The sequence below is a fragment of the Vidua chalybeata genome, chromosome 3, assembly GCF_026979565.1.
Source record: "Vidua chalybeata isolate OUT-0048 chromosome 3, bVidCha1 merged haplotype, whole genome shotgun sequence".
In the NCBI taxonomy this organism is placed as follows: Eukaryota; Metazoa; Chordata; class Aves; order Passeriformes; family Viduidae; genus Vidua; species Vidua chalybeata.
The window spans coordinates 369,215-384,931 of record NC_071532.1 but is presented as its reverse complement, the minus strand read 5'-3'; the positions used below and the strand labels follow the sequence as shown (position 1 = coordinate 384,931).

At 45.5% G+C, this 15,717-nt stretch overlaps 1 protein-coding gene across 2 annotated transcripts; it reads left to right on the top strand.

The window, feature by feature from the left end:
• The first annotated feature begins 249 nt into the window (after positions 1-249).
• Positions 250-15,296, top strand: SNX5 (sorting nexin 5). Of its 2 annotated transcripts, XM_053939196.1 has the most exons (13): positions 250-322; positions 7,264-7,368; positions 7,859-7,969; positions 8,470-8,591; positions 8,910-9,033; positions 9,665-9,760; positions 10,611-10,716; positions 10,796-10,871; positions 11,736-11,775; positions 11,883-11,969; positions 13,032-13,191; positions 13,920-14,005; positions 14,737-15,296. In XM_053939196.1, the coding sequence occupies exons 1-13, from the start codon at positions 290-292 to the stop codon at positions 14,782-14,784; spliced, it is 1,194 nt and encodes a 397-aa protein (XP_053795171.1). In that variant the 5' UTR covers positions 250-289; the 3' UTR covers positions 14,785-15,296. The 2 variants fall into 2 exon arrangements, with proteins under 2 accessions (XP_053795171.1, XP_053795172.1); XM_053939197.1 differs by lacking the exons at positions 13,032-13,191; positions 13,920-14,005; positions 14,737-15,296 and adding an exon at positions 12,051-12,205.
• Positions 15,297-15,717: the final 421 nt, after the last annotated feature.

The following is a 15,717-nucleotide window of genomic DNA, read 5'->3' as shown; positions in this document are numbered from 1 at the left end:
GGAGCGCCCCGAAAGGTGGCGAGAGGAACGCGTCTGCTCCATTTCGCGCTCTTTTGGTATTCTTTGAAAGGCTGTAAGGAAAACAACCCAAATCTTTAAATGCAAGCCGAAAAATAAAGCGTTGGGGTGCCATCACGGGTGGAAGCAAGCAGCGCCCTGCCCTCGCCAAAGATGGCGAGTGCCCCTCAGGGGGTGTGGCGGCGGCGGCTCCGCCCGGGTTATATGAGGAGGAGGTGGCGGGGAGGAGGAGAAAGGGAAAGGTGCAGGGTGGCCGTCCGCGCCCGGAGATATGGCTCTGCTCCGTGGGGACGCGCAGGACAAGGTGAGGGTGGCGGCCCGGCTCCGGCTGGGGCGGGCGGTGAGGGCACAGCCGGGCTGGCCCTGCGGCGTGAGAGGGAGCTCCCTGCTCCCTCTGCCCTCGGCAGCGCTGGGACAGTGAGAGGGTTTTAGTTTTTGCTCCGCTTAGGACTTTTTAAAAGACTAAAAGTCGCCTTAGTCCTCGTGCCTTTGGCGCGCCGAGGTCCCCTGAGGGCAGGGGGTCAGAGCGCCCGGGGTGAGCGTGGGGAGCAGCCCCTGAGGGGAGAGGTGCCCGGGTGGCAGGATTGCAGCGGAGCGGCAAGGAGGAAGAGGTGGCAAGGGCAGGGCCGTGCAGCTGCCGTGAGCCGGGGCGGGCTGCGCTCTGTGCCGAGGCGGAGCAGGTGATGGCCCCGGCCCTGGAGCTGCGGGAGCTGGGCCTGGCAGGTGAGGGACGCAGGAGCCGGACCTGGCCCCGGGCGCTGCGGGCGAAGTGCTGCAGGGGGTTAAACTTGCTCTTCCCCGGCGGGCCAGCTGCCCTGCTGTGCCTGTGACCTGGCTGTGTGCTCTGCGTTAATTAGGCTGTCAGCTGTCACTTCACCTGCGGTGAAGGCGCTTTGCCTTGGTTGTCTCATCAGCAGCTCGCTTGGTTTTCCTTTCTCCGGAGAAGTGTTGAAGCTGTAAGTGCCAAGGAGCTTCATATCTCCCCTTTAAAGTAGCACAGGGGATTTCCTAATGTTGAGACTCTCAACTTCTCAGAGGAAATGCAAGTGAAATGCTGAAACAGGAACTTTGTGAATTAATGTTTATGTAGTGTAGACAGTGATTGGAATTCTCTGTTCTACTAGACGAGCTGCTTGGGTCAACCTACCCAAACTCCCTGGTTTAATAACTACCCTCAACACACCTTGAAAAGAAGGCAAAGCAGCCCTGTAAGAGTCAGCAAGCTGCCTATTTGCCTTTCATATTATCACATGTGCATATGGTTTTGCATTGTGACTAAGCTTCACTGGCAGGAAGATGACTTTGCTTTAAGCTGTTAGGTGTGCTGAAAGTCTCTTCAGTCTGTGGTTTCTCCAGCTTTTTGGAGCATGTATATTAACTAACTTGGAGGCTAGAAATGCACCAGTCTTTATTGACTTCTGGACAATTTCCTTTTCTCTGCTTCTTTTCCGTATGAATCTTGTTTTGAAACAATCCTGAATCAGTAAGACAGACAAGCGTTTGTAGAAGAAGCATTTTCTACTAGCTTGCTTTGAGCTGTGAGCTGGCCAGTGCTTTCTTTTCTGCTGCCTGTGAAACTCTTTGTATTAAAGTGTCTGCCCCTGGAGAGTACTGGAGGGGAAGGTCAAATATCAACTCTCTTGCAACATTCGGTAACTTTTGAGTGTTTATGTGCCCTTCTAACTCAGAAATATTGGGAGGAGGGGAAAATGTTCTAGTGGTGGGGGCTGGAATAGCTTTAAACTCTGATGCTCAATGGACAAAGATTAGCTTGTTTTAGGTTGTAGGGGTGTCTTTGGATTCCAGCAGCACGGGGGAGGATAAAAGTGCTCCTATCTTTTCTGTTCCTGTTTAGGCAAAGAAACAGCAACATGGAACTGGTGTGTGACCAGTAGATAAAACTCATGCCTGTAAAGGAAACTTCATAAGGTATTAACTTAAATAGGAGCCACTGTTAAGTATAAACTAAAAACTGACCCCGAGGTGGCAAAGCAGGAGAGGATCAGGATATGTAGGAAGAGGAAGGGATGGTAGGATAAAGGTGATTTGATTGAAAGTGCAGTGGAAAATAAGGTGTAATGTGTCATGGGGGAGGAAAAGGCACTTCAGAATTTGAAGTGAGTGGTGAGACTTCCAAGCTAAGCTTGAGTAAATACCTTGGTATTTCTTAATGTCAGTGGCTTCACGATATTTGAAGGTTTCAGTCTGCAGTTGAAATGTTCTAGAACAAAATACTAGGAGCATGTATTGGAGCCCCTCTTTGTCAAACCCATCAGTGGAAGACAAAATGTTGTGTCACGACCTGGGACTTGCTCTTATCACTCACAAACAGTGACTCCGCTGGACAAATTCTGCTGCACATTCTGAAAGGAATGAGACCATACTGGATCTTGTGCTTAGCAAAAAAACCTGCTTCTGCATGCTGCTGAGCCTGAAATCAAGTGGGGAGGTGAGCTGCTAGCAGGGTGCCAGCTCCTGGACAGGGATAATGAACTCTCAAGGACACGCAGCCTCCACGGAGCACTTTGGGCCAGTGGAAGGTGAAGCCAGCACGGTGAGGCTGCCCTGCTCCTGCCACTCCCTGCCACCAGCTCTGGCCTCACTGCAGGAGGTCAGCAAGGCATTCTCGGGGATGCTGACTGTGGGGCTTGCTGCTGTTGCACTATTTCCCTTTGAGCTGGGCCAGGAGGGCTCAGCCCCAGGCTGTGCTCTGCAGGCACACGGGAGGCTTGCCCTGCATGGCCAAAGCTGTGCTTGGCCCCTCCAGCAGAGGAAGCCGTGGCTTGGGTGGAGGCGTCCTGCGTGCTGCTGGTGGAACAGGGTGAGCCAGCAAGGCTTTTGCTCAGAATGTGGCATCCTTGAATGTTTGTAGAGTCCTTCCCTCTGTCAGGAGGCGTGTGACCTGCAAGTTCCTGCAGAGAGTGATGCAGAGATCCCTCTGGCAGGAGAGGGCCAGTTTATTGCTCAGCCCGAGGCAACAGGTGCTCTGGGCCTTCTGCTTCCTTGGCAAGCCCTGCACTTGCTGAGGAATGCCATTTCAGTGTGACTAGATTCAGCTGTTATTCCCTCTTTATCGGTGTTTTAAGCAAAATAATTAAACCTTTGCATCACTGGAGTTCTTCAGTTTGAAGTCACAAATTTGGGGAAGCATTTTCCATGGCATAAGTAAGCAGTGTTTTAGTTTTCATGGCTGTGTGTAACTAGAGCACTTCAGGACTGTTCAGCTCAGTGTCAGAGTGGTGACAGCAAACTGCCACAAAGGCTGCAAGATCCAAGCTTCACATGTGCTCCATAGTGCTCCATGCTTGCAGTGCACTTTCAGATGTCCTTTTAGTATCCTGATTAAAAGGAAACTTAAGCTGCTTGTGCTGAATATGACTAAAATGTAGTTCCAGCAGCTAATGCTACTGATATCTGCTGGCCAGATCATCTGGTGGCTAATTCCTGGGTTTCAAAACAAGGCCCTCTGGAACTGAGGGTTCTGTATAAACTGCCAGAAAACACCATGATCTTTTAGTGCTCTCTGGAGAGCACCTAAACAATTTTAATTAGAAAGCCTGCTCTCTAAAAAGTAAAGGATTTTAGGTAGTGGCAGATGTAATTACTTCTGAAGTCTTGTTTGTGGGCTATTGCTTGAATGACAGCAGGGAGGTGATCAGTAAGGGGAGAAGGTTTTTAAAAGGTAGCTGACAATAAGCAGAAAACTCTGACATGTGAGCCCTTGTGGAAGGGCTCCTTGCTCCTTCCAAGAGCCTGGCTATGTGGAAAACCCCTGGATTAATCTGTCTTTGAGAACAAATACATATTTCACTAGCAGTCAGAAGTTGTACACAGCTGCTTGCACTGGCAGATTCTTTTGTTAGAATGCAGAAGTGACACTGAAATCATCTGGAGCTGATGCTAAAACTGCAAAGGGTGGAACTGTAAAAGCAGCAGCTCAGGCCTCTCACCAGAATTGAGAGACTCCAGTGGCTGAGGACATTTCCTCCCACTGGGTGTCTGCAAGCATCAAGATGTGTTTGCATCTGGGTGAGGCCTGATCAGAAATGCAGTGTCTGTCAGGCAGAAGTCTGGGTAGCTGATGGTCATCACTGCCTTGTATTCCAACTTTCTTTTTTTTTTCCCCTAGCATCTCTAACAAATAGAAAAAAAGCAAATGTTCTAAAATTCTACCTGGATTGGGCACAGTAATTAATGATCTCTGCTGTTTCCTGGGCTTCTAGATCAGGTGTTTATCATGGTGTCCTCATTAGTAGCATAATATCTATTTATAGTCTTTTGATTCTGAAACCTAGAAATGTTAACCAGTATGAAGTCTATGTTATTGTGAAGGGCTCTGCTTTGTTCTGATTTACCAGTTGGATGGGTGGGCAGTATCCGTACTGAACAGGGAGTAGTTTTGCTTGAATCCTCAAGAAACCCTAGGAATCCTGAAACAAGTCTCTGACAAGTCCTGAGTTTAGAAGTGGGAGGTGTCAGAGAAGCTGTAACAGTTTCTGGAGTCATTGCAAACCAGAAGCTGCTTCTGGGGAAGAGAAATGAGAGCTGAGAGTACTGTGCTGTGCTGAGTGTTTCAGTTTGCAGCCCAACTCAGCTGTTTCCATTCTGTGTGTCCTCTGTACCTATTTGGGCATCTGCTACAAATGAAGAATAATCCCTTCCCAGCTGCTGAGCTTGGATTTTATGCCTTGAGGGTAAGGAGTGACAGACTGGTTTCTGGTAACTGGATGGGGAACCTTCAGTTCTCTTGCTCCACTGCTTGGAGTCCAGGGAGGAAGCAGTGATGTCCTAGCAGAGAAATGCCTCTGGATATGAAGGAGCTGCCAGAGAGTGAAGGTGGAGGGGTGACCTGGGAAAGCCTTGGGTTGGATGCCTGCTGTGGTAAAAGGACAAGCCTGGGGCCTGGAGATGGATATTTAATTCCTTTGCTCTGCACAGCCTTCATGTGCCCATGAGGAGGCTGGTCCCCATTCCTGCTTGTAGGATGGGTGCAGGAGAGATGGTGGCATGAAAAGTCCTGCATGCAGAGCTGTTGGTGCTGCAGAGCAGGTGCTTGGGTGGGGCAGGGGCTGGTGTGAGACCTCTGCCCTGGGTGCTCCCTGAGTTAGTGCTTTACAGAGCTGTGCTGACAGGAGTGGGGCTTTCTGCTTCCCCCCATTCAGGGGACAAATGCTGCTCCAGCACTTTTTGTCGGGGAAACAAAGCACACTCTCCTCCTGAAGTCAGACAGTGTGAATGTTCCCTTTGTAGTCTGAGCCATGATTCTGTAATCCTAAAGGTCTCTGGCCTGGAGTTAGGAGCCCACAGTGACCTTCATGGGACTAGAGCTGACCAGGGTCTTACAATCCTTGGTTTCATATAGCTCCAGGACCCCTTTGCAGTTTGTGCAGGGTGCCAGGAGACACATGCTTGTGACATGTTAACTGCTTTAATCTGACCAAGCAGGACCACCTAATGTTTGTGCTCATCTGTCTCCTGTGTAAGAAACTACTAGGCATGGAGGGGCCTAGACAGCATCTAATCACAGGTTACTTTCTCCACAAGAAAGCAAGCAAGCAAGCAAGCTCACAAATTCAGGACTGTCTGATCTGTGTAATCCTTTCCTTAGTTTAGCTGAGAGGAAATGGTTTCCTTTGGCTTATCATACTTTCCAGACTCAGCAGTTCATATTGTTAGCACTGCTGATCCTGTTTGGACAGCAAATAGAAGTAAGCAGGATGTAAAACACTGGGGTCTGCATCTTGCTGCTCTGGCCAGTGGTGTTATCTGGCTGGGAAATGGGAAACACCAACCAGCTTGCCTTTCATTTGGCAACAGACAGTGAGCTGTGCTCCCAGTGAAACTAATGCCTGACTGGTGGCTTTCCACCTGTCCTTCCTGCAGTGCCTGGGGCGGGCAGCTTCTGCCCAAGCCCGTGTCAGTGACCTCTGAACCATGCAGCTCTGTTTGGCTTGTGCCTTCCTAGCAGGGACCAGAACTGACTGCCTGTATGGGAACATAATAGTCTGTCCTAAGTGGGACTGGAGGGAAGTGATTACAGTTGGAGTCCCTGAAGAGTTTGGAGTCCCACCATGTCCTGAGGGATGTGAACAGGGCCTGGGACTGCTAGGAACTGTGCTCCAGGGCATACTCTGTAAGTGTGCTCGCTGCCAAGGCAATGCCCAGGATGGGCTAAAAGTCTTCTGTCCTTCCCATCTTCTGGTAAGCTTAATGTGCTGCATGCAAGGTCATTCCATAGTTGTAAGGCTTCAAGAGTTTTATCTATTACTTATCTCCTTTTAATTCCAGCTAACAGTGAGGATACAGCAGATAGAAGAGTTCTTAGCATGGCTGGAGGGTGCAGTGACTGGGGAATCCCTCACTTAATGCACAGCAGTCTGATCATAGGGGAGAGCAGTGGCAGGGGCAAATGCTCCCTGTCCTGGCAGCTGTGTCCTCTGCAGACAGCCAGAGAGACTTGTCACATAACAGATCTGGACTGCAGATGGCCAGCCTAGGGGGAGGGAGCTTCCAGAGCCTTTTGGAAGCAGAGCTTCACCTTATAACATGCAGCCTATCAACAGTTCTTAGGCAGCTTTACAGAGGCTTGAGGCAGCATTTAGCCATCTGTGATATGGTAGGATTGCTCAGATCCTGGCACCATTTGCCTGTGGGCTTGCTGAAGCTCACACTGCAGAGGCAGGAGCAGGCTCCTGGCTGGTGTGGTCTGTGCTGCAGAGTGGTGAAATAGCAGTCCTGCTGCAGTTCTCTAGCTTGCTTTTCTGAGAAGGCCTTCAGAATTATCTCCAAAGGATAACTTCAGCATTCCTCCTGGCTCTGACGGTCGCTCTTCAGCAAACTTCCTGTGTTGTGACCTTGATCTCTGGTGGTTTCTCCCTTCTGCAGAAAACAGCAAGGATTTGTCAGGCTGCAGCAAGGGAGGGCCTCTTAGAAGATAGTCTTCATGTGTAAGCTGGAGGATCTTCTACTGAGAAAGCTATTCCACTGCTCTTTAAAAGTTTGAGTAGGCTTGAAATGATGTTCTGGTTCATTCTGTTGGAATGAAAGAAGGAATAAGCCCCCAAAGGAAGATGCTTGCTCAGTTTATGGCTCTTTGAAGCACTGGGAAAGGAATTCTGGTCATAAGTCTGTTCCTGAAGGCAGGTGTGTAGTGCAGTGTGGTTCTTGTTCATGGCTGATGATCAGTCAGCTTCACTAAACCTACTTGATGCTTGATTAAGGATTATTCTGTGAATTCTCTTGCAGCTGAGGTCTGTTTCTGTAGACCTGAACGTTGATCCTTCTCTCCAAATTGATATCCCCGATGCCCTAAGTGAAAAGGACAGAGTGAAGTTCACTGTGCACACTAAGGTAAGGTCATGGGCAAAAAGAGGCTTTGCAAGTAACAGATGTATTTGCAGTACACATACCTGCAAAGATGGGCTTGGCAATGAAGTAAATCTAATTAGATGGAGATTTTCCACTTAAAGGTGGCCTGAGGATGTGTATATATATGCAGAAACTTCAGATTTCCTAGGATCTGAACTCTCTAAACAGAGGCAAGTAGTTGATGGTTAGGTTGGTTTTGCTAAGGAATCCTAGCTAGACACCAGAAGGCTGGGGGGTAGGAAGGGAGCTACTGTGAAATGTCACAAAAGAAACTGCATTAATGCTGTTCTACACCAGTACTTTTTTTTTTGTAACAGTCTCCTTAGTGGTGCTGTTGAAGAAGTGCCAGCTCAGCTAAAAGGGAGTGGGCAAGGCTCTTAGTAAGCAGAATAGCTTCCTTTGGAAATGGGCAGAACTGTTTCTAAAAGCACTGATTTACAAAACAGTAGGGCTTCTATATATTCTCTTCCAGACTACACTGCCAGCTTTTCAAAGCCCTGAGTTTTCAGTTACAAGGCAGCACGAAGACTTTGTGTGGTTACATGATACACTCACTGAAACTGAAGAGTATGCAGGACTCATTGTAAGTACTTCCTAAAGAATGTGATTCTAAGTGAAAACCTGTAGCAATCTAAAGTGCCTACTAATAAGGGCATGAAGTATATTTTACCAGTGTTACTGGTGTTCAGTGACTTGGGTGTTCCCTATGCTTCCTGTTTCCTTAATTCCTAAACAACTTGAGTGGTATGGCATTTGTGTTAACTTTCCATATAGCTTGGAGCAGCAAAAGGTGCTGTGAGAGTCCTTGACTATCTGGTGGTATTAATATCTGCCTGAAGATGGCACACTGAAATAATCTATTAATTGTGGGTTTTCCTTCCTATCATGATTCTTTAAGAGATGGCTGGCAATGGGGTGGATTACAGAAGCTGTTTCCCTCCTGGGGAGGGATAACACAAACCAGGGACCTAGAATTCCTGGATCATGCACTCTTTACCACACTTTCCTATGACCAGGCAAAAGAGAAGTAATCTTGGAAAACTTAATTTGCTGATATCCATGACTAACCAATTCCCTGCTTAGATACCTCCAGCACCTTCAAAGCCTGACTTTGATGGTCCCAGAGAGAAGATGCAGAAGCTGGGGGAAGGAGAAGTGTCCATGACAAAAGAAGAGTTTGCCAAAATGAAGCAAGAGCTGGAAGCGTAAGTAAAATGAATCTACTGCCAAAAGCTGCGTTTAGAGAAACCTCCTGGGAGAGCAACTCATTTGGTGATAACTGATCTTGAGTGTCTCTGTTTTGAAGGGTGTCTTGAAAATCATGGAGCTGGGGAGTAGCCCAGGTTTTCCAGCTTTCAAGCTGGAAAACTTCCTAGCTAAAGAGATTGAAAGTAGCTTCACTATCACAAGCTGGCTATTTCAGAAGTCTGCAGTTGATATTTTCATGGGCTAAATTTAAGGCAATTCTTTGTGTACTGAAGAGGGTAGTACAAAGAGGATCTCAGTCTGTTGTTTCCTTGCAGTGAATACCTCGCTGTCTTCAAGAAGACTGTTTCATCACATGAGATCTTCCTGCAGCGGATTGCTTCTCATCCTGTGCTCAGCAAAGATCGCAATTTCCATGTTTTCCTGGAGTATGACCAAGATGTGAGACATTTTTCCTTGTTTCCCTTTCCAAGCGAGGCAAACTGTTAGGAGTGCTGTTGTTTTTGCTGGGCACAGTCAGAATGTTCTGTGGATCTGTGTGCAGCATCAGCAAGTAGATATTGCAAGTATTTCTGTGAGATGACTCAAGGATGAAAGCCTGACCTTTAGACCTTACTCTGTTATAAATCTCACCATGTTTCTAAATCCTTGTCAAGTTGGTTAGGAAGCCACCTTTGCATGTCTTTATCTTGGGAACATGTATGGTTCTGGTGTACCTGTGCTGTGTTGCATGGTCCTGAAGTGGAGGGATGGAGGTGTATTAAAGTCACTCCTGCATATGTTTTGTCACACCTAATTATGAGTGATAGATGCTGAGCCAAGATATGCAAGGAGAAACAGAGCTGTTTATTGCAATTGGAAAAATCTGTGGTGCTGAACAGTTGAACTACTTGTAGCCAAGCCACGTGTTACATGTTGCATTTTTATATGGGCATTATGGAGGGCTTGGAAATCAACCTGCTCTGACATATGCTAAGTGTAAAGCATGTTACTAACATTGCAAGTATCAAAACAGTCACTTTTACCCTTCCCCTGGTATAACTTTAAAGCTGCTTTGGCCTCTCTATTACAGTTGAGTGTTCGGAGGAAAAACACTAAAGAGATGTTTGGTGGCTTTTTAAAAAGTGTAGTAAAGAGTGCTGATGAGGTTCTCTTCTCTGGAGTCAAGGTAAGGTTGTTGCTTTGTCTCTTATCCTAATCTTGAGTGTTTCTTGCTTCTTGCCCCAGGGAAGTTACTCCTGTCTGCTTCAGGCTTGCTGTGCATGAGGCTCAGCTAGTGACATTAACTTGCCTTGTTACTGCTGTCCCAGTTGAGGGGAGTAGCCTGTATTAATTCTGATTTCTATGAAAATTAGACATTGTCACTTTACGCTGTTCAATTTCAGTGTATAATTAAAGTTTCTGGATGCAGAAAACCTACCTTAATACCTGATACTGGAAAGGAAGGAATTATACCTTCAGGAAATGTGCTTGTGGCCTTTGTCTACTTTGGAGCTCTGAACAGACATGATTTATGGATTTCTGCTTATCCTAAACAAGATCAAATACCAAAGACCCCTGTAACTGGTCTTCCTCCAGCTTTTGTGTTGTGTGCCACGGCAGCACTTCCCGATAAGCTCGTTGTCCTATGAGCGGTGCCATGAAACATTACAATATGTATCATGCCTGGTGTGGATGAGAAACAAGCTTGTAAACTGCTTAGTACTTAGCTACAGTGTTGCAGCAGGCCTAGGAAATAAAATTCCACAGTTGGGAGTCCCGAGGGCTGTCCCATAACTTACTGGCTGCTTCAGAAAACCTGCATCAGTACTTGAGTGTCAACTTCATCTTCACTGCATAATGAGGAAGTAGTTTGCCAGTCAACCCTTGGCTCACATCTTGTCTTGAACAGTTTTTCCACAGGGATTGATGAGCCTCAAGCTCATGCCCAGGCTGTGGTTGTTTCTTTGGCCCTTCCTAAAATAGGGAAGAGCTTGTATTCTGCAGTTACTGACTTAACAGGTCATATTCTTTTTCAGGAAGTAGAAGATTTTTTTGAGCAAGAGAAGACTTTCCTTGTGAACTACTACAACAGAATCAAGGATGCATGTGCAAAAGCAGATAAGATGACAAGATCTCATAAAAGTGAATCTTTTCAAAGCCCTTTCGAGAGATCATGCAGTTTTGATAATTTCAGCCTGAAAACCTTGTCTTGTTCTTGCAGATGTTGCAGATGACTATATTTATACTTCAGCTTGTTTGAACAGCCTGGCATTAGAAGAGCCTACAGTTATCAAAAAGTAAGCAATTCCAACTGTTCATAAACATATCCTGAGTCTGGGAATACCAAATTTCTTCTGTAAAATCCAGAGGATTGAATCATAGGTGGTTTAAGGTTCTTGAATTGTATGCAAGTGGCATTAAAACTTTCCTTCTTCTGGCACTCCTGCTGTGGCAGACCTAATGTTATCAATTGCACCTAACTCTGAACTAGTTGGCCAGTTGCCAGTTGTGGCCTAGAGGTTACTTGTGCTGCTCATCAAACTCCTTCTGAACAGAAATCTCCTTGATTACCTTCATGTCATAAACTGCTGGAGACCCCTGAAGAAAGGGGTTTTGTGTGTGCGTTCTAATGTGCTGTTAAATATACCTGCACTAGGTCAGCTTACACTAGGTCTGTACTATTTTCTGGACCTTTGCACTTCCAGAATAGTAGGGGATTTTTAAGCTGGGGGAACCCAGTTGCCTTTTTGAGGTGACTTCTTCCACCTTTTGACTTTGCTATCAATTTACCAAGACCTTGTTAAAACAGAGTGTATAGCTGGATAAACAAGTCAGCTCATCCCTCTTGCATAGCAGCAGGGAAATTCTCCACAAGACCTTTATGCTCTGGAGATCAGCATCGTTACATTAAATGGTGTTGAGCTGCTCAGCTGTACTACTCTGGTGAGCTGGAATCCAGCACATCGAACCTTTTCTCCAAGGTTCGATGCCGAAATGAGTGTTTGCCTAAATGAGTGTTTTACCAAGCCCTTGTTTGGATCTGTATACAGGAGTAAACTCCAGCCTTCAGCTTTCTGGTTTCCTGCCAGTTGATCCTGGTATTTATCAGACTAAGAAGTATCTCAAACTTATTTATGCTTTTTTTTTCTTCCCTTCACTAGATACTTGTTGAAAGTTGCAGAACTCTTTGAGAAACTCAGGGTAAGAAGCTTTGCTGGTGGCAGGTGTGGGGGAGAAGAATTTCTGACTCTGGATCTTGCTGTTCTGTTACACACCAACTAACTGATTTTTTTTTTTCCCTTCTGTAGAAGGTAGAGAGTAGAGTTTCATCTGATGAAGACTTAAAGCTCTCTGAACTGTTGAGATACTACATGCTCAATATAGAAGCTGCTAAGGTGAGAACAGTTTTCTTTTTGAAGCTTAGTTTTGTTATGGGCAACATGACTCACTCATGGTATTCTTTGTGCTTTAAGAAGACAGGAAAGTGGACCCTTGTTTTGCCTAAGAAACCTGAGACTCTTAAACCACAGCAGAATATAGAAGCTGTATATTAGCTAGCTGGAGCCCAGCCACTTACAGAAGACCTTGGACCAATTTTTCTTTGGCATGTAAAGTGGAAGAACTCTTTAAATTTCTGTAAGTTAGAGCAAACTGAATTTAAGTTTGCAGCAGTTTCTTTCCTGTTCCCTGCCTGAGTACTCAGGGACTTGTCAATAAAATCAGTGATGACTAATTAGTAGTTGTGATTGACTTCAGGATTTTTAGAGTACCTTAGCACAAATACATGGTAACTTGTGAAGGCTCTTGGAGTCTGAGCTTCCAAGAGGGCTTTGGTAGATTGATGTGACTGCAAAAGCATTGCTGGCAACTCTTTTCTAATCAAAACTTGATTTGACAGGGAAGACTATGCTGCAAAAAGGTATCTAGGTACAACCTACTGGTCCTCTTCATCTGGTGTCTTTCCTGTAATGTCAGGTACCTCAGAACATCCACTACCGCCTCCCTCCCTGGGGTGTACTGTTATTTAGACATCACAACTATACTCCTGCTGTGTTAGGAAGGGATTGGCTCAGAGACCTGTACTACTTCTCCTGTCTAGGTTAGTGCAGTGCTTCAGTCAAACTGTCAGATCTCCAACAAATTAAATGTCTGCTGGAAGTAGACTGAGAGTTCAGAAAGTGCTTTTTGCTCCTAGTGGAGACATCCACCTTACAGCAGGAGAAACCTTTAAGGGAAGAAACAATGCCTATAGTAGCCCTTAGACTTCCTTCACTAGGGCATAACTGGCTGTCCTGAAAAGGTAGTTCTGCACTGTGAAAGGCTGCCAAAAGCAGGCTGTTTGAAAAAGCAGAATCTGGTGCTGAAAGAAGTGTAACCTCCTGCTGCTAAGGTGGTTGTAACCTCAGTTTGGGAAGTAGTCCTGCTAAGGCTCTGGTGTGCTATTTCTGTCTATTCAGGATCTCCTGTACAGACGAACCAGGGCTCTAGTTGACTATGAGAACTCGAACAAAGCTCTAGACAAAGCCAGACTAAAGAGCAAGGACGTCAGGCTGGCTGAGGCACATCAACAGGATTGCTGTCAGAAGTTTGAAAAGATTTCAGAATCTGCTAAACAAGGTAAGACAGGCTTTGCTGAACTTATGCTTAAAGGAGAGCTTAATGCAGCCGAGGTCTCCATCTGACCTTCAGCTGCTGAAGGCTCCTGAACAAACAGTCTGGACATCCCAAGGACAGTAGAGATAGATGCTGTAAAACTAATGCAGCTAAACATTTTTTAAAGTAATTCTCTGTAGCAGAGCTGTGTCGGTACTACACCAACCTTATTTATAAGCCCCTGGTATTTGCTTTTTGGACTGAACTCCATGTGAATGTATCTACTAGAGGGTAACAAATTATCTCAGTCAGAACTGTGCAAACAGGCTCTTGCTCTGTCCCAGTACAGCTGAGTGCCTTCTACAGAGTTTCAAACACTGGTTCTCAGCAGAAGAGTACATGTGTGTATATATATTTATATATTTGGACAATATAAAGCAGAGGAAATATGCTTTCATGGTATACATGCTGCTCCTTTAGTGTATCTGGCTTTTAAATGATTCAGGTTCTCACAGAGCCTGTGTGGCTTATTTTTGGTTTGTTCCAGCTGTCTTCCTACAAAGCTTTTCTGTCTTAAGCTGTCTGTGTATCATGTGATGACTGCATCTCTGTCTAAAAACAGCATGACTGACTCTAACCTTTTTTTGATCAAATACTGTAATCTGAGCTGCACAACAGAACTCCTGAAACATAAGGGACATTACTTGTCACACTTTGTATATCTCTTACCTTTGTTTTTTCCTTCTCTACAGAACTGATGAGCTTCAAACAGAAAAGAATAGCAGCATTTCGTAAAAACTTAATTGAAATGGCAGAACTGGAAATAAAACATGCAAAGGTGTGTTCTCTTTGGAATTTAACAGGCATGGGTTGAGAGAAATGAGTAGTGTGTAACTGGGAGGATTTGCTGGGTCATCTGACTTCCCATCAGGCAGCCTCATCTGTGGGGTTTGACCCCTACTGCTAGAGGCAGCTGCTGCTTCCAGTGCTCCTGAGTGCTGGGACAGGAGCACATCCTGCAGCTTGTGATCAGGCTGTCAATCCTTGTCACTTGGCTTGTCAGTGGAGGGGATGTTGGCTTTATAGCAGCCTCTGCCAAGCTTTGCTAGGCAGGCTTGAAGGGTCTGTTAACTTAGTGTAGAGAACAAAGCAGTAGCTGTGCATCCTCAGCTTCCTTTGAAGAAGGAAATTCTAATGGCCCACTCCCTGAGAGTACTGGACTTTACCACAGGCAGCTACTTCAGTGCTGAACTGGAATGTGACACAAAGCCTTGACAGCACTGCTCAGTTTGGCCCACTTTAAAAGTTTCCTGTTGGCTCTTGCCCCTCTCCTTACCACAAACTGATGTATGGTTGCAGGCCTGCAGGAAGAGGCAGATTGCAGAATGTGTGATCTGGTTTTGATTCTTTACTGCTTGAATGCTTGTCTTTGCAGTAGGAGATCTTTAGCATTGGTACAGGCTACAAAATCCTGTGACCGACCCACTGTTTGGGAAGCTACTTCATTGTGAACGGCAGGATTTGAATTATCAGTCATCCTCATCTGAAACTAATTCTCTTCCTTTGCAGAACAATGTGTCTCTCCTGCAGAGCTGTATTGACTTGTTCAAGAACTGAGAATTCTCACTCTGCAAATGTGACAAAAGCATCAATTGCACTCAATAGCCAGGGGCAACTTATTGGCTTGACTTCATTAGCTTAAAATAATATTGTCACTGAGATTGTTTCACTAATGCTTAGGTATGTTGATAGTGATACATTGACTTTATTGGTATAAATGGGAGCTGAATTGTGTATGAATTGTCTGGATGTAGCTAACATCCTGTTGGCTGATAACTCAAAATGAGTCAAATGTAAGAAATTAATTTGCTGTTGACTGACTTTATCTAGCAGAAAAAGTTTACTGAGAACTCCTTTTTTGCAGGATCATAATCTGTCTCTTCATGGCCCTGATATATTTAAAACTTGCCAAGTGAGAGTGACTTAAGGGTAATAATTTTATAAAGTGAATATCTTAGCATTCCACTTCCCAGACAGATTTCTACTATAATATATTTTGAATTTCTATAACTACATTCACTATTTGTACACTTGGGCAACACAGCAAATAAAGATGTCTGACACAACAAGCTGTTGTATGGCAAGAATTTGTGTGGGACGTAAAGTGACAAAAAGGCTTCAGACACAGAACTATCACGAATTACTCATCACCTGGAGCTCTTCAGATTACTGGAGAGAAATATTTGACTCGAGAGGATTGTTCTTGGAATGGGTGTTGAAATGAAATGTGTGGACTTCAAGTCACATTGCTGTTTGAGTGGCTGGCTGCAACTTTTACTTCCCCTGTGCTGCCCGTACAGCATTGTAAAGTAATTTTATACCTCCTACTAGCAGCAAGAGGCTGTTTAAACCTTCAGGGCTTCTGGAAGCATAGGCTTCAAGGTATAAACCTCTTGAAACAGCTGGGCTCACATTGCCATAGCTGAGGTGGCCCAGCCCATAAACCCCAGGGCCATTGCTGGACAGTTTACTATCAGTTGGCATCCATGG